The following is a 27,088-nucleotide window of genomic DNA, read 5'->3' on the forward strand; positions in this document are numbered from 1 at the left end:
TTTGCTGCTTGACAGCCCAGGTGGGAGGCCCAGCTGTGGTCCCCCTTGGACCCTTGGTAGACAGGAGGTCACAAGAGTCAGACTTCCTGTGACGGAGAGTCCAAGGACACCCATCCTTGCTTCCCCAGTTAGGTTTGTTTGACTCCTGCCAGTCACACTCACTCCCAGACCTGATCTGACCCAGGTCCTACTGGAAGGCCACAGCCTGTCAGCTGTCATATTCATGTGACTGTGCCTCTCAAACCAGACATTCTCTGCTGTTCTTACCAGCTCCCATTGCAGAGCAGAGAACATGGCCATTCTGACATGACACTTTGCAATGACTCACTAGTACAGCTGCCTGGGGCCCTGCCAACAGTGTCATCCCCAGCAACACCTGCCATTCCCTCCCCAGTGACACCTGCCCTGGACTGTGCCTGCACTCACGGGCAGAGAGGACCTCGGAGATGGAGCTGCCACTGCTTAGGAATGAGTCACCAGCAAGTCCTGGCTCCCCTCGTGGGCCTGTGGGGAGGACACAGGGTTAGCATGGACACTGCTTCAGGGGAGTTCTGTGGGGCAGGATCAGATTCAGGGCGGGGCCCAATTGAGGGAGGGTGTGGCAAGGAAGGGAAGAGACCTAGAGGAGAGAGGCTGCATTCCAGCTGAAGGAGGAAAGACAGACAAATAAGGGGGAAGAAAGTCAGGGCAACAATGGCTTCTACTGCCTTCCACTGTTATCTTGATACTTGGACAAATCACTGGACAGTAATGTTATTATCAGAGTCTGGTCATCTGAAGCCCGAGATCTATGAAAATGGTCTGCTTAACCTTAACCAGAACACTACAGAGCCTCAGTCTTCCTGTCCTGAGGAGCCCTGACCCTCTCAGAAATATGGGAGAGAAGAGAAAAGGTAAAGGCTCTACAGGGCCTGTGGTGAAGAGAGGCCTGTTGTGGAGAGACCAAGAGGCCCTGCTGTCCCACCCCACCCCCTTTATCTGTAATTCAGGGACTTAAACCCCACTCCCACTGCACCCCCATCCCACCCCAGCCTCCCCCAGCCCACAGCCGGTGGTTATACAGGGTGAGACATACCTTGTTGTCCTGGGAGACCAGCAGGGCCAGCTGGACCTGCAAACAGTTATAGAAAAAGCTTAAATCACAGCCCCTCCCCCAAAACTGAGAAAAGGGCAGGTACCTGGGTGACACAGGAATTCTCCCAGAGCAGATTAGCAACCAGAGGCCAGTCCTGTAAAGCTGACAGGAAGGGGAGCCTGAGGTGGGCACATCTTTACTGCTTGGGGACATCTAGGTCACTTAAATATCCACTACTCACTGGAGCCTGCCTGCGTAGGGACAGGGCACACTTGCCTTGGGTATAAGTCATGTTCTTAACTTGAATACAAATATTTTAAATAATTAAAACATAAAGCAAGATAACAGGCATCTTAGAAAAACGGGAGTGAGGGGTGGGAATCACAATTCTTTAACATTTTGCTTTATTTTAGTTCAGCAGTGTTTTGGGGGTTTGCTTACATTTGTGAGAAGGCAGCTTTACCCACAGAACTCACACACACACACCCCTGATGGTGGCGCTCTAGCCTCTCCAGAGCTTTGCTACACAGTTCTGCAACCATGGCGGTACATCTGCCTCACTGAGCACTGGCATTCGGGTTGCCTCAGATAAATCTGCCGTACTGTTTCTTTAAGAAACAAAGAGCTCAGGAACCTTCATCAACTGCTCTGGTTCTGGAGGCAGAACGGTCTGGATGGAAACCCTCCCCTGCCCTTTGTTGACTGTGTGACCTTAGGGGAGTAATTTACCCACTCTGGGTCTCGGTGTCTCAGCAAATGCTGAGCGTAGCATCAGACTCCTCCCTTTGCTTCCTCTCCATAGTCCCTGCCCTCAGTGTCAGGATTTGAACAGATGTGCCTAGAATCCATTGTCTCCACAGCCTGCTGCTGCTGATTGGGGGCAGAGCAAGAGAACAGACTAACCTGGGGTCCCTGGAGGTCCTGGGGGACCCATGGCACCAGGAGGTCCGGGAGGTCCGGGCACAGTGATTGCTGATGATCCCTCTGGAAACAGAAGAAACATGGGACACATGTCACCTTCAGAGGTGCCAGGACCCCAGTAGGCTGCAGGCCATGCCAGGACCCCGGTAGGCTGTAGGTCAGCAAGACAGGAACCTCTGCTTCTCATCTCTCCAACATCCTAACTTCCCTGGGCTGACTACAGGCCAAGGAGCCACAACATGGTGGTCTGTGCTCACCTGCGTCCCTCCCTAAGCACCCGCCACCCGCTGACATTGAGGCAGATGGCCCATATGGGACAGGCAAATAGAACTCAGGGACGCACCCTCCTGGGCTGCCTACCTGAAGTCATGACTCTGCCGGGAGCGCCGGGTTCGCCTGGGGAGGACAAAGGGAGTGGGCAAGAGGATTAACCAGTGGCTTGATGAATCATTTTCAGAGCTTCTGGTTGCACCGAGGGCCACCTGTGGTCCTCTTGCCCTCAAGCTAATGGGATTGTAGCAATGAAGGGAGCCTACGCTACACTGAGCTACACTGAGCGTTTATCTCTCAATTTAGACCCAGGGCCAGAGCATTGGTCATCTCTCAGAGAAGGGGTCTCCTGGGAAGCTGTGGAGGAATTTACCCTTCCACCAGGCTAGAATGGGGGCCAACCTGAGTCTCATTCTCAGCCCCGCCCCATCTTTTCTTCCTGTAATGGCCATAGTCGAAGAAATTATCTGAAGATCAAAGGATAAATAAAAGTCACTATCCCATGGGTGAATTCCCTGTGTACCGTTGGTCTTGAGGGACAAAAAAGGATGTGTGAGTGGAGGGCTTCCAGCAAGAGGATGCAGGACTCATGGGTCTCTGCACATATCCACCACTCCAGCACCTCTTGACTCAATCCATGGCTGGATGGGATTGGGGCCGGCAAAGGAGTAGAGGGCATGAATTCTGGAGCTGGGAGCCAGGCTCGCTGAGAGAGCCTGGCTGGCACACTTCAGCTTTACTCCCAGAACTAACCAGAGAAGTTCCATTGACCAAAGTCCTTCCCTGGACTCTAAGGTATGTGAACAATGATGGTAAGCCCCAGAGGGGAAGGGTGCGCTTTGCTCACGTTCCCCCAGCCAGGGCTCAAGGCCAAGGCAGGAGACGGCTCAGAGAGAGTACACTCTAACAATGGATAACCTGCCTCTGTAGTGCAGCTCCTTCAGGAGAGCCTGAAGCCCCCAAGAAATACTCTGTGGTCTCCCCTAACCCTATGAGGCCTTACGGAAGCCACCAGAAGTCCACTGGCCTGGGAAGTAGGAACTCGGCTGCCGTATTTTACAGCTGTGCTCATTTATCCTCAAAGATCTTTGTGGCTCAGCCACTCATTAGAAATAATAGTTTTTCAAACCTTTCCTTTCTAGGGTCCGACTTGGGGATGTTTGTGATGGACAGAGTGCCAAGGCTCAGGAAAGTGAGGGCACGGGAAGGAAAAGAGTGTGTGTGACCCTGAGCGCCCTGCACTCCTAGGTTTGCTCAGGGCTGGGGTCTGATGGGCAGGACTGAACTAGAGTGTTACTCTGAGCCTGTGTGACATTGCATTGCCCCAGCCAGACACCCTGTAGTCCTTTGACTTGTCCCCTAGTGGGGTTAAAGCACCCCTCCCTTCCTATAGACAGCTTTTTCTGCATCTCTGCTGTCCTCAGTCACACCTAGGACAGGGTCGGGGAATCAGGCCAAGGGTGGCTCTGGTCTCAGTAGGCCTTGGCATCAGGAGTATTATAGAGGCATTTTAAAGTCAAATAGGCTTGGAAAGCTTGGGAGCAAGCAAGCTTCCTTTCTTATCTTCCTGCCACAAGGACCTGGGGACATGAAAATAAGCCTCAGGGTTGAGCCTGGAACAAGTGGGCCTGAGGACTCAGGCCTCAGCACTCCCTCCTCTCAGCCTTCCTTTGGAACCACTAGATGCCACTGTTGGTCCAGGCTCTGGTCAGAGCAGACCTCCTGCCTGTCAACCCCTCCCGGCTGTAAAAATGGCTGGTGAGAAGAAAAAGAAAAAAGAAAAAAAGCTCCTTGGGAGAAATCACATACCTTTAGTCCCTGGTCGGCCAGGGCTACCAGGAAGTCCTGATGGGATTAAACACAAGTCAGTCAGGATGATTAAGGCCCCGCAGCTCTGGATGTCTGCCCTCCCTCTCTCCCCTCTGGCAGTAACCAGCCAGCACTCTGCCACTCAGTGTGGCCACATGGGCTGCCTGACAGAAGCAGCAGGATCCACTCAGGCCCTGCCTGAAGTCACCTGGAGTGGGCACAGAGCTCTCCCCTAGAAGCCTGCCTGCCTGTCTGGCTGTCTGGCTGGCTGTGAGACATGGAAGTCCAACAGGGTTGGGTTGAGGCAGACAGAGGTTCTGGAGGATCCCTGTCACTCTGGGTTACAAGGCTGTCACTGTCCCTCTCCCTGTTGACTGCTGTGTCCAGAGTTAGCAGCACATGTTGGCCTTTGTAGAGCTTGGTATGACTCTCTTTGTCTGACTAGAGAGAGTGAGGGGCTGGACGTGCGTGCATGGTAGAGATTTCTTAAGAGATTTCCTAGCCAGCAGCGTCCTTCCTGAGTGTTCCTGCACCAGAGACCGAGCACGGTGCAAACCGGATCTGACATCACTGATATCAGAATGTCACCTACATGGTTCTGTGCAGGGTTCACCCCCCACCACCCTTATGGTGCTTATTAGCACTCACTGTGACAGAACCCGAGTCTGTTTTACTGGAGATGGGAAAGGGAAGGACAGGCTCATGTAACTAAAGAGACACTGGCTATAGCGCCTATCCTGTCCTGGCAGGAGATGGCAGCCGGGGACTGCATGACTTACCCTGAGGTCCCTGGGGTCCTGTGAGACCTGCAGAAAAGAAGACATAGGACCAAGAGTTGAAGGGTTAAGGACTGCTCCAAGGACCCACAACACAACATAACACAACACAACACAACCTTGCCCGCAGAGCCGGTGGGCGTGGCAGTGAAGGGCTCAGAGGCTAGGGCCCAGAGTCCTCCATCTCTGGGCAGAGAGCCATTCTGTGAGCTTTGTTGTGAAATGAACAGATGTTCCATTGCACATGCACACCCATATACACACATGATGCCAAATGCTGCCATCGCCCCTCCATTACACTGCACTTAGCTCTAGCTGAGGAGTCAGGATTCCTGGGTTAACGGACACCGTATCTGGTTTTGACTTACTCTTCCCACAGACCTAAGAATCCTGCTCTTGTTTGGCCCTCGGTGGAGATGCTAGCAAGGCCTCTCCTCTCTGGTCGGTAGGTACTGGTGAAGGCCTGGGTACAGCCCCGGGAGAGGAGACAGGCAAGACACTGAACTTGAGTTCAAGTCTACAGTATTAAGAGCACTCATGCTCTTCAACTCCTTGCTCACTTTCATCTGCTAATCCTTCTTTTCAAAATGTCAACTTGTGGTTAGAGTTCTGCCTTGAGCTGCTTGCTGAGGGTAACAGGATAAGGCTCATACACACACATTGCAGCATCCGAGCACCTACCCACCACACCCCCAGTGTGCATACACACGGGAACATCCCAGAGTTGCACGCACACAGAGGACAGTGGCGTCCCTTTCCTGTCTCATTACCTGGCTTTCCTGGGTCTCCAGCGGGTCCTGGGGGGCCCCGGGTTCCAGGCATCCCTGTCAGGCCTTGCTCACCTGCGGAGAGCATGAAATATGGGAATGGCTCTCCCCTGGGAAAGTGCTGCTGAACCCCTGGGTTTTTCTCAGCGGCTTGCTGGCAGATAGGCAGGCAGGAGGAAGCACTGTGACCAAGATTGCTGCATGCCCCTTTATCATTAGGATGGAGGGCCCAGGCATGCATGTGGGGGCAGAGGAAGGCCAGAGAGGGGCAGGCAAGGGCAGCCGGTGACCATGAAGACCACAGCGTGGTGACTAACCTCTGGAACCTTGCTGTCCATCAGCGCCAGCAGGACCTGGGAAAGAAGACAAATGAAGTCTGTTCAGTGCCCCCTCCTGCCCCAGTAGGCTTGGAGCACGTGGTCTCCCAGGCAGGAGCTCTGCAGCAATCCCCATGGCCGCCAACCTCAGGAGCCTTGCCTTTGTGATATGCCTCAACACAGGCTCCTCGCAGCTTCTCCTAAGGCGCATGCATTTCCCTCCTGGGAATGGTCCAGGACACCCTGTCCCCAATGCACTATGAGAACAGTGTCTGCCTCATTCGCCTGAGGACCTGGAGGTGAAGGTCCTTCAGGTCCCTGTCACCTCTCCCCTAAGCATATTCCTAACCTCCTTCCAACTTGGGACCCCCTAGGTCTTGCTTCATTAGCCACACCAGTGGTACCTCTGCATGATTAAACACTTTCTGAGGTTTTTTTTGTTTGTTTGTTTTGGTTTTTTTCAAGACAGGGTTTCTCTGTATAGCTTTGGCTGTCCTGGAACTCACTCTGTAGACCAGGCTGGCCTCGAATTGAACTCAGAAATCCGCCTGCCTCTGCCTCCCGAGTGCTGGAATTAAAGGCATGAGCCACCATGCCCAGCACTTTCTGAGTTTTAAGGAACACCTGAAATGCCCTTTCTTTTTTCTGTCTTCCAGGCTGAAAACAATCTCTTCTTAGGTTGTATCCTTACTCTCTGTGACTCCCGTGGCCCCTGTCACCACTCACAAGCTTTGTTGTAACTTGCAGGGATGAAGCAACGCACAACCTAGTAGCTTACGGTCCTGCATACAGTATGCGCTCACTAATGCTTAGTCAGTGAGTAGTAGTGGAAGAGTCACATCCCCATGGTGGTGGCTTGAGCGTCTATGGGACTCTAAACTGAGGCCAGGTTCCCTGGAGCTTCCCTGTCTGGATATAGGCACCTCAGTGATGGCTAGTCAAGGGTGGTGGCCTAAATCTGGCTTTGAAGCTGTCCCTGAGGTGGACTACTGGGGATTCCATGGAACCTCAAACCTTGCAAGTTCTCTGTGAGCAGGAAGTAGCCAGGGAAGAAGGACAATGCCTGCTCCAGAACAATGAGACATTCCCAGAAACCTGCAGCTAGAGAGCCTCTGGAGGGGGGGGGGGGGATACTCAGCTCAGACTGTGGGACACTTACCCATTGCACCTTTGGCTCCCGGTTCACCCACAGCTCCAGGCAAACCTCGAATGCCAGGCTCCCCTGCAAAGAACAAAGGACCTGTTGCCGGAGGCTAACAAGGTAAGTGTGCCTCCACACTGGTAGTGTGAATGTGCCTACTTCCTCCTGCTTCCTCTTCCCCCAGAGGAGCTGAGAGGGACAACTTCCCTCTGCTTTGCCACCAAGGTCAGAAACACCTATCAGCTCGGGCCCCATAGGCAGCAGGTTCAGACTGCCCCAGCAGCCACAGCTGATCTGAGGGTGGCATGTATGAGTCTGGTTTCTTTGGAAGCAGCATGCTACTCAAAGCACCATTACTTCCAACCCCCTTTAACCCATGCAGTCGGCAGGGTGTGAGCAGCAGAGAGGCCGGGTGGGTGGTATGTACTTTATGCTGCTTTGGGAATGGACTCTAAGTTTTCCCAGCCAGATTCCCCCAAAGGATCAAAGACACTCTAGCCTCTGCACCAAACAGACACGGTCTGCAGCTAAGTGTGCATTTAGATGCGTGCTTAACCTCCATCCCTGATATATTTAATTTTGTCGGAGGTTTTCTTAGATTGGAAGTACTTTGAGGGTTCTGAGACAGAAATTCCACCTCATCCTTTGGTATCAGTCCCACTTCTGGTGATTGCTAAGTCCTAGAAGGTCATGAATGGGTTAAATTCCTGGGTAGCACTGACCTGTGAGGCCTCTGGGTCCCTTCTCACCCTGGTCACCTAAAAGAAACATGGGGTATGGGGTGCAGGAAAAAAACCATCAATTATGGGTAAGGAAAGCAATCTCCCTTCATGACACAGAGCCATGCAACAGGGTGCTGAAGAGAGTCATCCCTTCATGACAGCTTCGCTGCAACAGGATGCTGGAGTGTTAGTTCATTGATAATGCCGGAGGAGCCATCATGATCCGCCCACAACCTGATTCCCCTACAACCTCTGCTGTGGTGAGGCAGACCAGAGGGCAGACATCTCAGAATGTGCCTCTCAGCACTGTGAGGACCACTCAGCAATGCATATGTGAGCTGGGTACTTTGTTTCCCTTCTTAGTGCCTCAGTTTCCCTCTCTGAGAAGCTGTGGAAGAGTGAACCCTCAGCCCCCTCTCAGCCCCAGGGCACAGGAGCCAGCCATATGTGTTCTTGGACCCTGCACACAGGTTGTGTTTGGGCACCTAGCAGCAGAACAGACCATAACGAAGGCTAAGCAGCCATGGGAACTGTATACCTTTGGGTCCTGGTGGTCCCATGAGTCCTTTGTCACCTGAAAGAGAGACAGGCACCGTAGTGCAGAAAGCCCTGTAGGGGATGGCCAAGAAGAGCCAGTGTCTGTCTCTGAAGACAACTTCCCACCCCATACTGGTTTCACTTCCCTGCCTTGCACTTGGTGGCTTGTGGTCTTGTCCGTCGGACCCTCTCTGAACCCTGAGTCCTTGATCCTTCTTGAATGAGAGGTCTCCACAGAATGCCTTCTATTTCCTACACCTCCCCTTGCTTACCTTTGACACCAGGAAGTCCCACTTCACCTCGGAGCCCTTGGGGACCCACAGCACCTGACCAACAAAAGAAGACATATTTAGGTGAGTGTCCCATCATTGGAACCAGGCAGCACATGTACACATAGATGCACATACACCTTGAAGCGGAAGTCAGGGATTGCTCCCCCTAATCACTCCCTCATCTCCACAGGCTCCTGCTGGCCCACACTGGTCCCTGCCTGTCACCAGGCTCAGGCATTAGAATACCCCAAAGGATGCTGACAGAGACATTGGCTATAGCTCAAGCTCTCAGGGTAACAGGCTCTTGGCCCGTATGGGACAAGACAGAGGCAGGATGGGAGCTCCCTGTTGGTGAAGCTGTTGGGAGGTCTTGGACCTGACCCGAGTCCCGCAGTGATTTGGACAGGACCCACTAAGACGCATAAACTGAGCCACAGGCTACATTGTTGACTTCCATTTTGTATGTCCAGGAAGTTTTCATACAATCACTTCTTTGGCTTTCAAAATGTTTCATTTTCCCTTTAACATCCCTTCCTTTACCATGGAGGCAGCATGTATTTACAAGCAGCAGCACACTGACCTGGGGGGCCTTGGGGACCAGGAGAGCCGCTGTGACCTGAGGAATAGGAGACAATCATCAGAAGGCCAGGTACAGGTCGGGACAACTGACCCCAGAGTGAAGGGCAGGTGACGTTCAAGGCACTCATTCTAAGGGCCGTATGGGTCCTCGCTAGGACAGTACACCAGAGGGTCCAGGCGTGACCCTTGTGGGGAGCCACAACTTGGCAGGGTCCACAGACCTTTGCTTCTTCTTAAGACATTGTGTCTAGATCAGAGGCAGAGAGGAGAGTCTGCCACTGAGCATCCAAGGACACTGTGTGTGTATTTGGGTCTGAGTTGAGGCAGAAATCACCTGCTTTCTTGTTAGACACCACACAGTGTGTCGCTAAACAGAAATAGCCATCTGTCTCACGCCCGGCTATAAGGCCAAAATTGTAGCCCAGTCTTGTCAACCTGAACTCCTTTGTGGAGGGATACTTGTGACCATCTTGTACAGATGTGGGGCTACCAACCCGCACTCCTGGGGAGTCCAGGAGCTGCTTCTCTGAATGTGGCCCCTCCCTGAAGACCTGGGTTGGTCTTCGTGACATACCTCTGAGACCTGGAGAACCTGGGACACCAGGAAGGCCCTGAGGACCTTGTTCACCGGCAATCCCTGAGGAGAAACGGAAGAAACATGCTGAGGAACTCCTGCCCTGGCAGTCATGTTTGGAAGGGAGGCTTCCCACCCTGCCAGGGTTCCAGTGACCACTTGGTGCCTCTCACGGTGAGGCCACCCACGCGCAACACCCTCCATGAACTCGGGCACCCAGACGGAGCTCAACAAATATGTGAGAGGATCCACAGTCCTCAGTAACTTTTCCTGAGCAACCCTCTGGGTTGGGGGTGGGGAGCACTGAGAGATTCCTACTGTACTTCTTAGTTTCTCATAGCATCAGTCTTATGGCTAAGGAGCTGAGTTCAAACCTCCCCAGCTTCAGGGACTCAGGCATTCTGCCTTTTACTCTACTGAGTCCCAGAGCCAGAGGCTGCAAGGCCCCAGTTTCACCTCACACCTGGCTGTGCTCCCCGCCCACACCTGGCTGTGCTCCCCGCCCACACCTGGCTGTGCTCCCCGCCCACACCTGGCTGTGCTCCCCGCCCACACCTGGCTGTGCTCCCCACTCTGTGGCTCTTTGCTCTCTACCTTGACCTGGCTCTGCCCCTCACCTGCTCTGGGAAGATCACTTCCCTGAGACCTCTCTCTCTGGGTGAGCCCCCAAATCACAGCCTGTTTCTCAGCACTGGATCAGATCCTGGCAGCCTGGCCACACTTCATCACTAGTAACTGGCCTTACAGGGTGTAGCACAAACCTCCCCTGGTATCTATCTCTGTAAGTGCTCAGCCAGTGCTGCCAGAGAAGGGAGGATGGATGGATGGATGCAGGTAATCCTCTTGGTGTAGGTGTCACCTCTTACCTCTGTCTCCTTTCTCTCCAGACCCAGGAGGCCCCGGTTCACCACGAAGTCCCATGGGGCCTGCTAGTCCTCTCTGGCCTACGGGTCCTTCCATGCCAGGATCTCCTAAAGGTAGGAATGGGCAACCACAAAGTTAGGGTCCCGTGCCATACCACAGACAGCTTCTCCTCAGCAGAATGATGGATGGCCCAGAGCCTCTTCTAGGTCTCTGTTGTTTCTCTTTCTCTGCAGCCTTGCTCAACCCAGGACCTGAGTGACCCTGTGGGTACCTGGCATCCTGCCTCTGCCCCAAATCTGTGAGTTCCTTCTCAGTTCACCATTTTCGTGCTGGGTTTGCCTTGATGCCACAGGTGGCTTGCTGCCCTTGGCCACTCCGTCTGCCTCTTCAAGTTTCCCGCCCCTCTTTATCCACCTTTTGGGGCTTTGGCTTCGGCGGCCCCCTCTACTCTGAATGTGCCTACCACACCCTCTCCTTTTTTCAAATCCCCTATTTAACGCTCCGTCTTTCTCTGTTGTAGTTACTGCTGTCTTCTAAAACAGGAAATACTGAATAAATGCGTAGGAGGAAATGGAGGAGGAAATGAACAACTAGAAAAAGAGGGGTTCTTACCAATGCTGCCTTTTTGTCCCTTTGGTCCTTCAGGGCCAGGGTGGCCCAGGGGCCCAGGGATACCTGAGGGTGTAAAAGAAGATCTTAGCCTGTGCTTCCTCCTGAGGCTGGCAGCTAGGACTGAGCATCCCTAAGCCAACAGCACCAGAGATCACTGCAGGTTACATACCTGGGGTCCCAGGAAGGCCTCGGTCTCCTGTGGGGAGAAAACAAAAGGAGATGTCAGATGGAGAACCTGGTCTGGTCCCGTGAGAAACCACTAGCAGGATTTATATGAAGTTCTCAAGAGTGGTTACCCCCAGTTCCATTCAAATTGCTAAAACCAACTGGGCATGGTGGCGCACGCCTTTAATCCCAGCACTTGGGAGGCAGAGGCAGGCTAATTTCTGAGTTCGAGACCAGCCTGGTCTACAGAGTGAGTTCCAGGACAGCCAGGGCTACACAGAGAAACCGTGTCTCAAAAAAACTAAAAAAGAAAAATGCTAAAACCACAAATACCTTTTTGCATCATTAGGCCCTGTAAGTTGTCTGGGACATAATTATAGTGAAAATTGGATGGTTTTCTGAAGTTCAAATGCTTTCAGGAGTCCTGTACGTCACCTGACACATCAGGCTAGGGACTCCAGGACCACCAAGCTCCCATCCTAAGCAGGGTCAGGAGGAGTGTAGGCTTATAGGTCTTGGGAGGCAGACTTGGGTAGGGAGCCAGGGTGTGTGCTGAAGTTGGAGGTGTGTGGGAGCCATGAAGGAGACAAACAGGAGGGAAGGCTGACAAAGGAGGAATGCAGTTCTTGCCTGGGGTCTCTCGGGAAGTGAGAGTTACAAGAGTCAAGGACGGAGGCGGACCTTCCTCCTGGAATGGTGCTTCCTAGGGAAGGCACCCCTGGGTGCAGAATCCCTTGGGGTGATGCAGACAGAAGGTTCCTGGGCCCATTCACCTTCACTTCATCAGAGACTCTGCGAAGGGCCCAGAACCTCTGGGTAGTTCCTTCCAACATCAGAGTAGATAAGACTCCCAGTGAAATTAGCCAAGAGAAGCTACTTTGTGTCAGCAAAGGATGATGGGATTGGGAACCTCCTCTTTCACCATGCAAGGATAATAGTTGGTTAAATCGCTTTTCTCAGCCTGAGGGGTTTTCTGCTTGCTTTAACCCCCCCTGCCCACCTCCCCAGAGTTTAAGGTATCTTTGGGATACTTGCCTTTAGGTCCTTGACTCCCCGTGTCACCTAAAACAGGAAAGATGACACTGTGAGATTGTGCAATAACCAAGAACCATGTTCACACCCGTGTTTCACAGCTGTTTGGCCACACGTGAGCCACATGTCAAGGTGAGGGGGCCGGGTCCCTGCAGCCCTGCCAGAGACACCTAGGCATAGAGCACTACGCTTCTCCTGTGTTGAGCCCAGGCTTCTGACCCTGCTGTGAGGTCTGATGGACTGCAGAGTCAACTCCCAGCCTTCCGACAGACAGACAGTTAGGTGCTATCCACACTCTCCCATTTGCACAAAGGAAAAAAGAGTCCAATCCCAGGGGACCATGCCTCCCTTCCAGAAATGAGAACAGGGGAAAGGTGGGGCCACTCCAATACCTTTTGGACCAGGACTTCCTCTGAGATTTCCTACAAGAAAGAGCGAATTGTGAGTCTCTCTCTCTCTCTCTCTCTCTCTCTCTCTCTCTCTCACACACACACACACATATGATGGGTGTTGGGAAGAGGCAAGAGCTAGCCATTAAAAATAAGCCCCTTGTTGTTCCAATGATCTTGAGCAATTCTCTCCTAGACTCAGTTTCCCACCAGTGAAATGGGATCCCAGCCCAGCTCCCTCTTGTCTCGTAGAGTAATGGAGGGATAGGATGGGAGGGAGAGAGAGGCTGAGTGAGTAATGTCCCCAGGACAGGCATAAGGCCACCCAGGCCCAGTGTTCTGGGCTCACTGGCCTTGCTCCTAGCCCACTCTCACCGTTCTCCTGCTCGGTCATCAGCTTGTTCCTTACAAACAGCCAGATGGCCTCCTGGCTGTAGCCATCCAGCGCAGCCTTGCCTAATCCAGGTCCCAGGCTGGGTGCCTCGGCCTGGAGGCGGTCCCTGTTGCTTTTGTCCATCTGGACGTCATGATATAGCACCTTGGTCTTTTCCAGCTCCTCCACGCGGGCCTTCAGCTTTCTTACCTCCTCCGCTGTGAGGGACAAATGTGGACAGTCAGTGAGGACTGAGTCTGGCACTTGCCCTGGGGCTCTGGGTCTGGGGGCAGGGGGACTTCTTCACACCCCTGGGTACTTATTTCAGCAGTATGTATGCAGAGACAACCCTTATGGGCAGTAACAGCCAACATCGTCCCGAACCTCAAGGAACGCCGGCTCTGCCACCACCGGAGCCGAATACAAACAAAATTGTTCTCCTTCCTCTGGGAGGTGGAGAGGGTGGTAGCAAGGAAAGAGATTAAATGCTCAGGGAGAAAGACCGCGGGGGCAGTGTGGCCTTATTAAGGCCATCAGTGCAGGAGCCTGGGGTGCAGCTAGGACCTTAGACTTCCGGTGTTCTGCGTAGTGATCTCAATGCTTGAGCCAGGTGCCTCCACCAGCTGTTTCCTATCTTATTGGGTTTACATGGCTCCAACCCTCAGGACCACAAGTGCGCACTCCCATCCCTAGGAAGGTCTGGAGGGGCGGGACTTTAGGCTTTGTGGCCTTGATACCTACCCAGAGCAATGAGGCCGAAGAGCAGACCCAGCAGCAGCAGCCAGGTGAGCAGCAGGCCCAGAAGCCACTTCCACCAGCTGCAGCAGGAGCCGCAGGGGCACCAGGCTGGTGCAGCGCCCCATGCTCCTCCACCACCACTGGCACCACCGCCACCACCGCCACCACCGGCGCCTCCGCCTTTGCCTCTGCCACCACCGACACCTCGGTCGTAGCCATGGTTTTCTGTGGAAGAAACAGGAAGGGTGAATTGAATCCAGGAGGCTCTTGCACATCTCCCTTTAAAATTAGTGTCATCATGTGGAGAGGAGGAGGAGGAAGAGGGAGAGGATTTGAATTTACATGGGACTTTTCCTGAACACAGGGTTACAGCTGGAGAGTAAGTCTGAAATCCCCAGGCTGTGTGACCCTGACACTTTATAAAATGAGGTTCGCAGATGACCTGCTTCATAAAAACGATTATGTTATGAAATCATCGGAGGATGCAGCCCACAGCACAGGATTTAAAACATCTTCATTGTTAAGAGTGTCATATGGATCTGTCACAACTCCTTCATCTGATTAAGTCTAAACCTACACTCCCTGGTCACTATGCCTCCGCCTTTGTGGTTCCCACAGCACCCTGGAGTTACATTTAGTACCATGAACTTAAAAAACGCGTTTAAAAAGGTAAGGCTGGCAGTTCTCTTAGGGAGGCGGGAACTTCATGAACTGTATTTCTCTCCCAAGGCAAGGGAGGAGGCAAAGAAACTGCAGGGGACTGGAACAAGCGTGGGACAGTGCCATCTTGGGCCTGTCCTGCTATGCCTTCCCTAGTGGAAGACTCAGCCTCAGGGATCATACAGGCTGACGGGTAGGAGTTGTGGAACCCGTGAAACGTCATCTTTGTGACTCAGTGGTTACCCACTGCCTCAGCTGTCCACTCCCATCTTCTATCCTTCTTCCTTTCAGGCCTTTAGGAGGCCAGATCTGAACAGCTCATGTGTGACATCATCTGTCCCACTAACCATGGCCAGATCCTTTCACGGCAGCCCCACCCCTACCCCCATTCTTACTCACCTGCCGAGGTCATCTTGCTCTTTGTGGACACGGTATTTAGGTCTCCTAAAAGCACATACATAAGTTTGGAGCTGAACATGAGTAGAGGAAGATCACATAAGCACATGTATGTGTATCCTACACATATGAAACCCTATGTAATGAATCCCCACATGGGACCTCCTATCTGTACACCCACACATGCACCCCTACACACATACACCCCACACAGTGCACCTCCACATGCCTCATGCATGCGTGCACACATGCGAACACACACACACACACACACACACACACACACGAACATGTAACACATGAACACATACACATACCCATTCCCACATTAAAACTGCAGCTTCCCACCCAGCAGGTCTGAGGAAGACTGGATTCTATGTTCCTAACACTCTTGGGTGTCACCAGTGGACCCCATGTTGAGTGTCATCGCCCCAGAAGACAAATGAGATGCGGCTTGGTTGAAGTTGGGTGGGCAGGGTCAGTTGTGCCTTACCATTCACGTCTGCCTTCAGGCAGGTGTCAGCGGCATATGCAGCCTGCTTCTCCTTTTTCAAGGTGTCTTCTGAAAAAGAAGCTGTGCACAGAGCCAGTGATCATCTATCTGCTCTATTCTCTCCCCACTCACCCTGCCTGCTCATATCCCCACTCCCTGGGAAGACCAAGGTTAGCCTGGTTGGAAGTTAGTCCAATTTTCCTGAGCTAATCTCCCTCACTGGGGGGCTGTGGTTAGGCTCCTGTTTGCCCGCAGACTCCCCGTGGGTGCTCCCACATTTTCCTGGCTTCTCTGTACTCAAGGCAGGTCCAGGCAGATATTTTTCCATCGAAGAGGGATCCCCATGATTTGATGACTAAATCGGTTCAAACCACACCTTGGAGAAGCCTTGGGCCTCCTGTACTTATGAAGCCCTTCATCTGAAGCCCATGCTACCCGCTCCACCTGTGCTTACTTGAAGAGATGGTGGCGGGGGAGGCGGTGAAGACCTTCCCACTGTCCTTGGTCATGATCAAGAGCTCCATCTCTTTCTTAGCTGGTGTGTTGTCTTTCTCCAGAATCAGGAACTTGCAGTCTTTATGCAAGAGGTCGTCACTCTGGACACTGGTGGTACAGGCTGGAGAGGACAGAAGTGGATGGGGGGGAGGGGAGGAAAGGAGGTTCACCAGTGTGTATGGGGGTGCTCTTGGTCTCTTAGACAGTGATGCTATGAAGCATCTTGCCGGCTATGTCTGGCCATCATGAGGTTAGGTCAGTGCTGTATGACTGGTCTATGGGGCTGTCTCCCTACATGTAGACACAGGATCGTCCTTGATTTTGTACAGGTTCCCTTCACCAGCCAGGCCCTTCTTAAACTAACCTGATAGACTTGTTACCATCCTGGGCAAACTTTTGCTAAAGCTCTGCTCACTCGTACACGGACCACATGTCGACCCCATCACTTGCTTGCTTAGGAATCAATCACATTATTCTCTGGAATTGTCTGGAGGACTGTGTATTTCTCATCTGCTTGTCCCCCTGGCATTGTTTTGTTCTCCCCACGAGTCTGGTCCATGTGCCACGGTGACACCTGGAAACCCAAACTGTCTGATACTAAACCATGGGTGCTCAGGATACTTTTATGTTGAATGAATGAATTTCTGATTAGGAGGAGACCCACCAGGATCTAAACACTGGGAGAAATAGCTCACTGCATGGGGTGAACTCAAGTTGATAAAGATTCTATAGAAAGCAGTGAGGTGTTGACAGCTTCTCTGGGCTCCCTGCCTCTGATAGGTTACACATAACAGGAGAAGGCCAGCAGCAGTTCCCAGATGAGTGTGGTGGCTGGAGTGTAACAGACAGTAGGTGTGTGTGTGTGTATGTGTGTGTGATTCCTGCTCCTGGGAGGAGCACCAAGAGGATGCTCATTTCTTTGGAAACACCCATGAGGCCTTTGGGCTGAGTTGTGTTTGTGGGTCCCAGGCCACCCAAGGGTTCTCGCCTGTCTTCCAGGATACCACGTGTTATTTCAAGTACTTCTTTCTGTGTGCCAACCTGGGCCCTAGAAGCTGGCACTAGTACTCACTGGCAGAGGTGGACACGCCGGTGCTGGTGACAGTGGGAGGCTGGGGCACATTTTTCTTCGCTCCGTATGCTGCGAGAGAGAAAGCACCCTGAGCTGGCCAGCCTGGGAAGGTGGCTCAGCAGCCGTCTGATCAGCCCAGAGGAAGTAAATGAAATCAACTCTCCAGCAGTGTGGGGCTTAATTTCCTGTTTCTTTTCCTAGTTCTCAAGCCCACTTCCACCAGGAAGTCCTTTTAGACTTTGCTCTTTACAAACTCACTTAACCCCTGTTGCTTTACAGGATTCTCTTATTGCTTCTTATTGGGTTAAGTGTTTTCTCTTCCAACTAAGGAGCAGACAAGTTGGATGCAGGAGCTAAACACCACCACGCCCCTTCTGCTCTAACACCAGGTCTGCACAGAGCCAATGGCCCTGGTGGCCCACCGTAGAAACAACCACTAAGATTTATTTGAGTGGAAGTGGTCTGCAGAAAAGTGCATTGTGAGCTCAGGAGACCACTGCCCTGATCAGCTGGGTAGAAGTCACAGGGTAGAGGCGCTGGGTTTACAAGCTCCCTGTGTGTTTAACTCACATTGGAGATGGTGAGGGATAAAGGTTGGCCTCTCTAGGCTCGGAGAGAGGGCTGTCTAATTGATGGGAAAAGGCCGCTTGGTCCTTTTAACTGTTTGTAAAAAGGTATGTTGTAGGTTGTAGGATCTAAGGGCTGTCAATTCCCACTTCTGAGCTCCAAACTTGCCCTACCAACCTGTGGAAGTGGTGGTTGTGCCATGGGAGAGGACAGAAGAGCTGGGGGCCAGATTGTTCTGCATGCCAAACACTGTGAGAGAGACGGAGAGTAGGTAAGGATGCTCTCTGGATGCTGTGAGCCCCCCTGGAGACCCCCAGATCATTTTCATGAAAACTCTTTTTGCCAGTGGCAGACTGTAAACCTTTCCTGGTTTTCATTGCTCTGAGCAACGTGGTCAGCTCTCTCTCATAGTAAACATTATTAATGACTGTCCCAGAGAAAGAGCCATGTGTCTTCATAGCAGCGGTTCACATAGGGCCTGCCAAATATTAGCCTCCCTCAAAACCCTAAAATATTCCATCCCTGTAGCTCCCTATGGCTGGTTGGTACACAGCGTGGGAACTGAGTGCAGACATACAGACGGAGAAGCACTAACATGGCGGGTCTCTACCTCTCCTTTCAACTCTTCTGACTCAAGCACCCAAACCCCCACCCCCACCCACTTTGGAGACAGCATATCTTCTTCACACCATGAGCTGAGAGATAGCACCAATGAGCTGGCCAGCCTGAGAAGGTGGCTCAGGGGCCGTCTGATCCGCCCAGAGGAAACATGAAACCAGCTCTCTTCAGCAGTGTGGGGCTTAGTTTCCTGTTTCTTTTCCTAGTTCTCAAGCCCACTTCCACCAGGAAGTCCTCTTAGACCTTACTCTTTACGAACTCACTTAACCCCTGTTGCTTTACAGGATTCTCTTATTGTTTCCCGCAGGTTATGTATTTTCTACTCCAACTAAGGAGTAGCTAAGTTCAATGTAGGTGCTGAATGCCACCGCGTCCCTTCCCCTGTCCTAACCCCAGGTCTGCACAGGGGCAATGGCCCAGGTGACACACTGTAAAAACAACCACTGAGCTTTATTTAAAGAGGATCCCCTCTTGAGACAGCATAGCTCTATATAGCCCTGGAACTCACTGTGCACATCAGTGTGGTCTTGAACTCAAGTATTTACCTGCCTCTCCTCTGGAGTTCTGGGATTAAAAGCGGGCATCACCACACCCTGCTAAATCCTTGCCCCAGTTGCGACTCCCTGGCTTGTGGTTGTCCACTTAACTACTTGACCTAGCCTAGGAATTCTCAGTGGGAATCACTGGGATTCTCAGTGAGGGACTGTCTGTTTGAGTCGACCTGTGGACATAGCTGAGGGGATTGTCTCCATTGTCCTAACTGGTGTGGCTCTCAGTGCCTCTACATGGAGGCTCCAGTTCCTGGTGATCCAGTGCTCTCTACTGCCCCCCGCAGGCACTTCACGGTAACGGAGAGCAAATATACATACAGGCAAAACATTCGTCCACATGAAATAAACACGAATATATTCTTTTCAACATAGCATAAGGGGACAACCAAGGTGACAAGGTGGCAGGCTCTGACCTGAGGAGCAGCTGCTGAGTCCAGGGTGCAGGGTGGGAGAGCAGGACGCCATGTTATTTGGCACTCCAAAGACTACAGTAGGAAAGAGAAAGCAGGCAACGGTAAGGCTCAGGGCAAGCCACAAGCTCAGACTCTGTGGGAGTCTCAGAAGAAAAGCTGGGATCTGGCTCATCTGTCCTGTTGCACTTTTGTTGTTAGAAGAAGAAAAAAAAAAACCTTAATATTCAGTTCTCTCCCTTAGATGCAGAGAACCAGACATGAGCCTGTGGTACCTTAGGTCCTAGCCAAAGATGACTTTGGAAGTCCAGACCTGGAGTAGACAAGTGGATCCAGTTAATGGCTCTCTTGTTAGCGGCTGCATTTTATAGAGTGGGGGGGGTGTCTCAGAAAATTGAGTTGTTCAAGATTCCCACAATCAGTTCACACTCCTTGATACATGGTTTTTCTGATCCTTTTCTGATTATATTTCTCCTGATACCCCATCTGGAATGTTCATTCTATAAAAAGTACCTGCTAGAACCTAGTTGATTAAGTTGAAATGAATAGGCTTTGGCCATTAGGCCAGGAAAAACCCCTCCTAGGAGGTCCTGGGGATGGCACAGTACAAGGGATATCTTCAATGACAGAGAGGAGCTGTGGCTGTCCCTACTTAGGAGTGACACACCGTGTGCAGTCACACCTACCCGATCCCGTTGAGTAGGCATTGGTGTTGAGGAGGGATGTGCTCTGGGCTGTTACGTTGTTGTGATAGGTCCCGAGGGAGGACCCTGCAGGCAAGGTGGAGGACCACATGTGGGGTGGAAAGTTGGTGTCCAGTATTGCTGAATCATAGGTCCCGGACACTAGGAACAAAGCACAAACATTTGTCACTGGGGGAGATTTGAACTCTTTCCTGCTGGGCCTTCCCAGCACTTCAGCACTGAAGGTCCCATATCTCGGGATCTCCCTCAGTTCAGGACAGCCTGAGGCACCGAGCCATTCTACTTTTGACTGAAGTCAAGATTTGATCTCTTAGATTACAAAATTCTTGCCCATTCTTGGTGAAATTTGATATTAGTTTTCTTTAGAATCTACTCATTATGTCTTGTAAGATTTCTTTTCCTACATCTTGGTGACCTGCCTCCTCCAATGGGGACAACTCCCTTACTGCCATCTTCAAAGATGTCATGGGGTTGTTCACTCAGGAGCTACATTTAGTCATCCTTAGCAAATATGGGGTGTGTACCAAACCAAGGAGTGTCCAGGTATAATAACTCCTTGATCATAGTAACCTTCTTGCTTAGACACTTATTAATTAAAGCATCTCTGTGCATCAACCAGACCTAAAGGCACTCTGTCCCTGACAGGGCTTTTCACAGATCTTCAAATATGCCATTTCTGCCTATTACATGGGAGAGGGAGCTGGCCAGACTGTTGCTAATATGCTTGGAGACTTGGCTTTATAGGGAAGTCATACAAGGGAGGTCATGGTATCAAGACTTCCCCAGGAACAGAAGGACATCATCATGGACAGAAGATGACAACTCTTTCCTCATCTCTGTCCATGGCTCTGCTAACTTCTCTTTCTGTCCTCTGAAGAAGTACGTCTCTCATAGAAGACACAATGCTCCATAAGGGTGCTGAGAACTCCTAACCCGGGTGACCCTAGCCTCTTAGGATCTTGTCCAACTTCCCAGCGACCCTCCTCTCCTCCATGACATCGACTGTGCCTCTTTTGTTCAGAGCCTTCTCTCAAGGCTTGACACACAGTAGGCACAGGATAAATACTTCACTCCTGATGATGAAAACACTACAAATTTCCTCTCAGTCTTCTTTTGGGAGACCTGACCAACACATCTACACTCTCAGAACCTGATTGGGGTGGGGATCTTAAGGATTTAGAGTCGAGTACCACATCCTCAGAGGACAGCCAACCATGTGGATGAGAAAGCCCCACCCAGACCTTCACAGCGTGGAAGAGCAGATGCTCTGTACTTTTACAATTCTGGTAGAGCTAAAAGGTCTTGAGGGCACACCTGCCACATTGTCCCCATGACCCCATGGCTGACTGGAGCCGCCAAGCTTACCTGAGTGGGAGCTCGCTGTCACTGTTTTGGTCTCTACGGTGCCTTTCTTGGGGATGGGGAGTGTGTTGGAGGTGTTCCTGGTGGGACTTGCACTTGCAGATCGGCTCCCCTTAAGCAAACGCTTCACCTCATCCAGCTCTGTCCCTGCAGAGAACCCCAGATTTTCCCATCAGGCCCCGGGAGGGACCCTTTCCTAAGTCCAAAGATCAGAGAATGGATATTGATGGCCCTCTTATATCAGAGAGGCTACCATCCGCCTCATATAGGGGGACACGCTCCATTAGCTTTATAATCTTAAATTTTGCCAATTTATAACTGTTATAAACCTGACAGTTTGTAACCTTAGCAGAGTCATGAATACGGGAGCTCCGAGTCCTTGGAAGATATTTCCTGATTCGACCTCATTAGGCACTGCAGAGGTGACTGCCGGCCTGGAAGACACTGCTGTCCGGGTTTGGACTGTTAGAGAGCTAGGCTCTTTAAGACACTAGCTTAACAGTTAGTTGTCTTTTTCCTGAATGTGGTGCCTTGGACGCCCTGGTGTGTGCCTGCCAGGGTCAAAGGGACATGAGGTTTACAGCTCCTAGACATCTCACTGCCTCTGCATTCATATCTGCTTTAGTTTCAGACCCATCTGGATGGTTCTAGTGTAACAAGGTGAGCGAGGAGAACCAGGTCCTTGTGTCCCTTCGGAGTGACCCACAGGAAGGAAGGGGGAGTATCAGGCAAGGACAGTGAGCAGGGAACAAGTAAATGGACAGACAGCAGGTGCTGGGAACTGCCCTGCCTCTCTCTCCCCCAAAAGCTCCATCCATTGGGATCGACATTTCTAAGCCTGGAAGGACTCTGGTGAGAAAGGGTTAGACACGGGGTCAGATCCTATGACCAGGTGTCAAGCTCTGGGGCCAGCCTCGCTCGGGGTCCAGGTCACATACCAGCTCTCTTCCTTCTTTTATGCCCTGCCCCTGAATCCCACCCTAAAAGTCGGGATCATATCAAAATGGAGCCTCTAACAAGGGCAAGAGGGATCCAGTGTGCTGAGGATGCTGGATCTCTGACTTTTGAGATGAAGTTAAAAACCCCATTTTCAACTCCCAACGCTTCTCTCACCTGAACCCTCCCTTTGGGACTCCATAGAGAACTGCCTTTGGGAGGTCTCTAGCTACCTATATCTTCCGGCCCTAACCCTGACCTGCTGTTCAGTTTCTCCTTAGCCAACCCCTAGCGTAGAAGGCTTCTCTGTCTCTGTCTCCATCTCCCTATGCTGTGCTCCCTCATTCTGAGCTATGGGTGTTGGTTGAGTGTTTTTCCATTTCCCCATTAGACTCTGAATTACTAGCCAGGGACCATGGCTTACTCAGCAACCTGGCTCCAGACCTTAGACTAGGGGTCCACATCCAGGAAGCCATCAAGGATGTTTGATGACTGAGTATAAATGGGCACTCTCGCGCGCGTGCACACATGCGCACACATGCACCTGTGCATGCGTGCATGGTGGTGGTAGGGGCGGTGGGGTGGGGAGAGTGAACGCACACAATAGTCCCTAACCCCTCAGCACTGTGCTGCGCCTGCATCTGATTTACTCTGTTTCCCAGACACTCTCATGGTGGTAGGACCGTGACCACTTACATCTGGTGGATGGCGACGCGCTCTGCAACCGAACTCGAATTTCGCTCTCTGTATGAGGGGAGAGAAGAGACAGGGATGTTGTGGATGAGGGAGTCTGTCTGCATCACTGCCCTAGACCCTAAGGTCAGCACAGGATGATTCACTGGGCTACTTTGTGATCTTTCAGTTCTTCACCAGGAGACCTGGGTGTCACTACAAAGGGGGTGTCCCTTCCCCACTCCACTTGCCAACTGCACACCCCTAGGCACCTGAGACTTAACGAGAGCCTAGGTTGAGCAAGGAGACCCCGAGACACTTTATCACCACCCTCTTCACAGTTGTCAGCATCCAGCATCTTTCTGCCTCCCAGCTCACTTAAGGTACAGGCAAAAGAATCTAAACTCTCCAACATTCAGTTAGTCATCAGAACAGGAAGCAGCAGCCAGCTTTACAGGATTAGCTTCGGCGAGAGTGGGCGTCTTTTAACAATCATTCTAGAGCCGTGGGTGGCTGGGGTAGGCAGGACTTAAGCTCCCGATGAGAGTGAGACACTGTGAGAGCAGAACCTGGACATGGCGAACACGCGGAGCCCGCAAAGGACTCTGCCGTCAGCACAGCCTGACACAGGCTCCTGTGGTCACTCTGGGCTCTGCTGGGGTGGCTTCTCCTAGAGACTTTTTCTCTCTTCTATCATCTCTAGATGATGACTTTACAAAATTATCCCTTGCAGTCATTTGAAAAAGAGGGACTTTTGCTTATCTTGCTGTATAAGGGCGATCAACACACATCTGGAAGGGTAGCTATGAAGACAGATGTGACATCTGTATCACTGTCACTGGAACCCATTAGGCCGTTATCAGATACCCCCTTCCCAGGCTCTTGGAGTTGACCAAGGCTCTGTCAGTTCTCAAGGCTCCTCAGGGAGGATGCTATTTGTTACTTTTTCTCCTACACGTGGCTTCCTGGCTCTGGGCTGGCACGTACTAGCTGCTCAGAGTGAGTTGGAATGAATTCAATGGTGGTACTCACCTCGTGTTTGGCTTCGTCCTCTGGTTGAAGAAGAGGCTGAGAAAGAGAGAAATATGGTCTTAGGCGTATTTCTGGCATGCTGAATATTTTTGACACTGGGAGATATTTTCAAAGTGTCTAAAATCTAGACGGGGTGGGTGTGGGTGTAGGGGGGTTCTGTATAGCAGATGCTGAAGAAATGTTTCCCAGATGTTGAAGGGTAAATAATGATTTTTGCAACACTCAATGCAATTTAGTTGAGCAAATGTTGAGTTAGCTTAGAGCACGGTGTCTGCGAGATAGGTGTGTGTGCGCGCGCGTGCGCGCGCGTGCATGTGTGTGTGAGAGTGCGTGTGTGCATGTGTGTGTGCGTGCATGTGTGTGTGTGTGTGTGTGTGTGTGCACGCGCGAGTGCGTGTGTGATACATTAGGACCAGCTGAAAACATTGTCAAATGGACCCAAAGACTGCTAAATCTTTAATTTGTTTATTAAAGCCTGCCTTGGTTTTCCAAAGGCAAGCAAATAGAGAAAATTATAATCCTTAGGTAACCCCAGTTCAACTATACATTGAGATTCTAAGAACATGATCAAAGACATATGGTACAAATGGTCAAATGAAGGCACAGCTGAGGGTGGCCCAGGCGAATGACTTGGCCTCTGAAAGGGAGTTATGGAGGAGGAGCTGGGGTGTCTTCACTTGAGCTCTGAGACTGCTGCTCCTCCTTGGTGCCAGGCCTCTGTGAAGGCCACAGAAGGAAGGATCCTACAGTTACTGCTTGGCCTTAGGGGCTTGTGTGTCCTAGCATGAACCTTGTGCAAATGGCTTATCATTTTAATGGTGTCACGAGCAAAGGCTGGTGACAGCAAGCTAATGTGACTGGCAGCCACTCTTATGATGCTTCAGAGTGAAGGGGAAGGCAAGACAGCAGGAGCCAAACTCCTTAGAAGAAGCCAATTGGCTCGTGATATCTCAGTGTGCATGTGCGTGTGTGTGCACGTGCGCGCATCATTAAAGCATTCCGCTGGAAAATAAGGAGAGGACTTACCAAGTTCCTTTCGTGGGTACTCAGGGGAGGAGTTGCCGCTGGAGCTCCCTGGAGAGGAGACAGACCATTTATTACAAATGGCTACTTATCCATATAGCTTCCTAGCGGGTAGGGGTCCCAGCTACAGCAGTGTGAACCCTGGAGCTGCAAGTGTTTCAGGAGAATTCTCTTAGCAGAATTCACCCAAGCGGGGCCTTCCTCCTGACTTTCCTGTTTCAACTGTGGACACCACCATGAGCCCACTCTGCCTTTGAAACCCTAAGGATGGCTATTTCCAGATTTTCCTCCCATTTCATCCATGGCAAAGCCTGCCAACTGGGTTTCTTTTATCTTACCCCTCCCAGTCCTCCGCCGCCGCTGGGTCCCAGCCCAGATTTCTTCCTTCTCCACTCTTGAGGACTTCTTTTTAACTTGTCACCTATCCATAAAGTCAAGCTCTCTGGGGCTCAAATATGACCCACGGTTTGGCTCAGAAACCTCTGTGTCTTCTTTTTTATTTATTTATTTATTTATTTATTTATTTATTTATTATATGTAAGTACACTGTAGCTGTCTTCAGACACTCCAGAAGAGGGTGCCAGATCTCGTTACAGATGGTTGTGAGCCACCATGTGGTTGCTGGGATTTGAACTCTGGACCTTTGGAAGAGCAATCGGGTGCCCTTACCCACTGAGCCATCTCACCAGCCCCCCTCTGTGTCTTCTTATGTGGAGACTAAAGTCTAAACCTAGCACAGAGTCTAGGTCTCCTATCCCGGTTTTAGCACTGGACTGTCCTGTATGCCACGGCTTCCCCACCCTGAACTGTCCTGTCCTTTCGTCTGTGACTGTCACTAGGAGACCAAGGCTTAAGTAGCACCACCTCCATAGCCATCTTTGATTTCCTTAGTGGAAAACAGAAACCTCCATCAACTTGGCCTTACTGCTCTTTCCGTGGTCTTCAGCTGTCTATAGACCATAGGGTCCTTGAAGACAAGACTAAATGCCTTGAAGGCATTTAGTACAGTGGAAAACATGATAACATGTTATTTGAGAAGTGAGTAAGTGGATAAAAAAATGAATGAGAGAGATGAATGAATGAATGAATGAATGAATCTTCCAATAGTGTGGACGCAAGATTGGGCAGGATGCACACGAGAAGCTAAGAAGTCAACATGCGCAGGACAAGCAAAGTTACACCACGAAGCGATCAGGTACCTTCATAAGTTCCATGGCGGGTCATGTGAGCTTTCCTTTCAAAGGTGGAGCCGGGAGAGTTGGGCAGGGTAGAGGCGGGTGAGTGCGCTCTCCTGTAACTGGAGGTGGAAGCATTGCCTCGGATGCTTCCACCTGCAAGTGGGAAAGAGTGTAAATCCTCATGGCACCACCTCACCAGAGATGATCCCACTACACAGAGACACAGTGGTATTATTAACCACACAACCCCCTGGGTGCTAAGGGAGGGCCCTGGGAGAGAAGTAGGGGACTGCGGGGACACTGTGAAAGAAATGGAAGGAAGGATGACTGCTACTGCCTTTTGGGGCAGACACTGAGTGGTAGGGTGTCCTCACACGCACACAGGTTTCATGGATGTGGTAAGGATGCCATAGGGGTGACTTAATGCTGGACCACTGACCCCTGCTCAGAGGGACTGGACTCTAACCCGCTGGGCGGGCCCTTCGGAATGTTGCATTTCCTTTTTATTTTCTCTCCAACATCTTAGTGGCTTCCAGGGCTGCTGCTGTGTGCGTGCGTGTTTTTTGTCATACTTCTTTCTTTTGCTTTCACGTGAGCTCAACTCTCGGGGAACAATAGGCTCACGTTGGGTGCTTGCCCAGCGGAATACGGTAGCACAGGAGGACTACGCAGCATCATTAGAGTCTCTCAGCAGAGCAACTCAGCCTTCACCCTTCGTTGCTGGTAATCTGCCTGTAAACCTTAAACACGCACAGCCCTTCCTAAAAGGTGTGGCCTAAGTAGAGGGACTCTGCTTCTTGAATGCTACCTGTCCTGGAATCTTAATGAAAACGGAGCCCATTTTATGCAGGTGTCTAATGCTGCTGATTCCAGAGGCAGCCCCATCTTCCCTTGTCCTTTGGGTAACTCTTAGGGGTGTGTGGCAGTCAAGGTAACGGTCCCACTCATGCGCTGACTGCAGACAGCGAGTTTTCACTGTTTCTCAC

At 51.5% G+C, this 27,088-nt stretch overlaps 1 protein-coding gene across 2 annotated transcripts in view; it reads right to left on the reverse strand.

The window, feature by feature from the left end:
• Nucleotides 1–27,088, reverse strand: part of Col17a1 (collagen type XVII alpha 1 chain) — a 44,841-nt gene that overhangs the window by 8,459 nt on the left and 9,294 nt on the right. For both annotated transcript variants that reach the window (XM_021151708.1, XM_021151707.1), the window contains exons 5-37: nucleotides 26,124–26,255; nucleotides 24,928–24,975; nucleotides 23,902–23,937; nucleotides 22,894–22,941; nucleotides 21,265–21,408; nucleotides 19,882–20,040; nucleotides 19,199–19,270; nucleotides 17,794–17,865; nucleotides 17,050–17,118; nucleotides 15,937–16,098; nucleotides 15,483–15,563; nucleotides 14,993–15,037; nucleotides 13,937–14,158; nucleotides 13,198–13,413; nucleotides 12,826–12,855; nucleotides 12,437–12,463; nucleotides 11,406–11,432; nucleotides 11,237–11,299; nucleotides 10,627–10,731; nucleotides 9,761–9,823; nucleotides 9,188–9,223; nucleotides 8,608–8,661; nucleotides 8,337–8,372; nucleotides 7,799–7,834; nucleotides 7,095–7,157; nucleotides 5,936–5,971; nucleotides 5,622–5,693; nucleotides 4,855–4,881; nucleotides 4,076–4,111; nucleotides 2,357–2,392; nucleotides 1,979–2,059; nucleotides 1,076–1,111; nucleotides 427–504 (exon numbers count right to left, since the gene is read on the reverse strand). In XM_021151708.1, coding sequence (XP_021007367.1) covers nucleotides 427–504; nucleotides 1,076–1,111; nucleotides 1,979–2,059; nucleotides 2,357–2,392; nucleotides 4,076–4,111; nucleotides 4,855–4,881; nucleotides 5,622–5,693; nucleotides 5,936–5,971; nucleotides 7,095–7,157; nucleotides 7,799–7,834; nucleotides 8,337–8,372; nucleotides 8,608–8,661; nucleotides 9,188–9,223; nucleotides 9,761–9,823; nucleotides 10,627–10,731; nucleotides 11,237–11,299; nucleotides 11,406–11,432; nucleotides 12,437–12,463; nucleotides 12,826–12,855; nucleotides 13,198–13,413; nucleotides 13,937–14,158; nucleotides 14,993–15,037; nucleotides 15,483–15,563; nucleotides 15,937–16,098; nucleotides 17,050–17,118; nucleotides 17,794–17,865; nucleotides 19,199–19,270; nucleotides 19,882–20,040; nucleotides 21,265–21,408; nucleotides 22,894–22,941; nucleotides 23,902–23,937; nucleotides 24,928–24,975; nucleotides 26,124–26,255 — 2,448 coding nt within the window. The remainder of the gene's footprint in view (nucleotides 1–426; nucleotides 505–1,075; nucleotides 1,112–1,978; nucleotides 2,060–2,356; nucleotides 2,393–4,075; nucleotides 4,112–4,854; nucleotides 4,882–5,621; nucleotides 5,694–5,935; nucleotides 5,972–7,094; nucleotides 7,158–7,798; nucleotides 7,835–8,336; nucleotides 8,373–8,607; nucleotides 8,662–9,187; nucleotides 9,224–9,760; nucleotides 9,824–10,626; nucleotides 10,732–11,236; nucleotides 11,300–11,405; nucleotides 11,433–12,436; nucleotides 12,464–12,825; nucleotides 12,856–13,197; nucleotides 13,414–13,936; nucleotides 14,159–14,992; nucleotides 15,038–15,482; nucleotides 15,564–15,936; nucleotides 16,099–17,049; nucleotides 17,119–17,793; nucleotides 17,866–19,198; nucleotides 19,271–19,881; nucleotides 20,041–21,264; nucleotides 21,409–22,893; nucleotides 22,942–23,901; nucleotides 23,938–24,927; nucleotides 24,976–26,123; nucleotides 26,256–27,088) is intronic.

The sequence above is a fragment of the Mus caroli genome, chromosome 19, assembly GCF_900094665.2.
Source record: "Mus caroli chromosome 19, CAROLI_EIJ_v1.1, whole genome shotgun sequence".
Taxonomy (NCBI): Eukaryota; Metazoa; Chordata; class Mammalia; order Rodentia; family Muridae; genus Mus; species Mus caroli.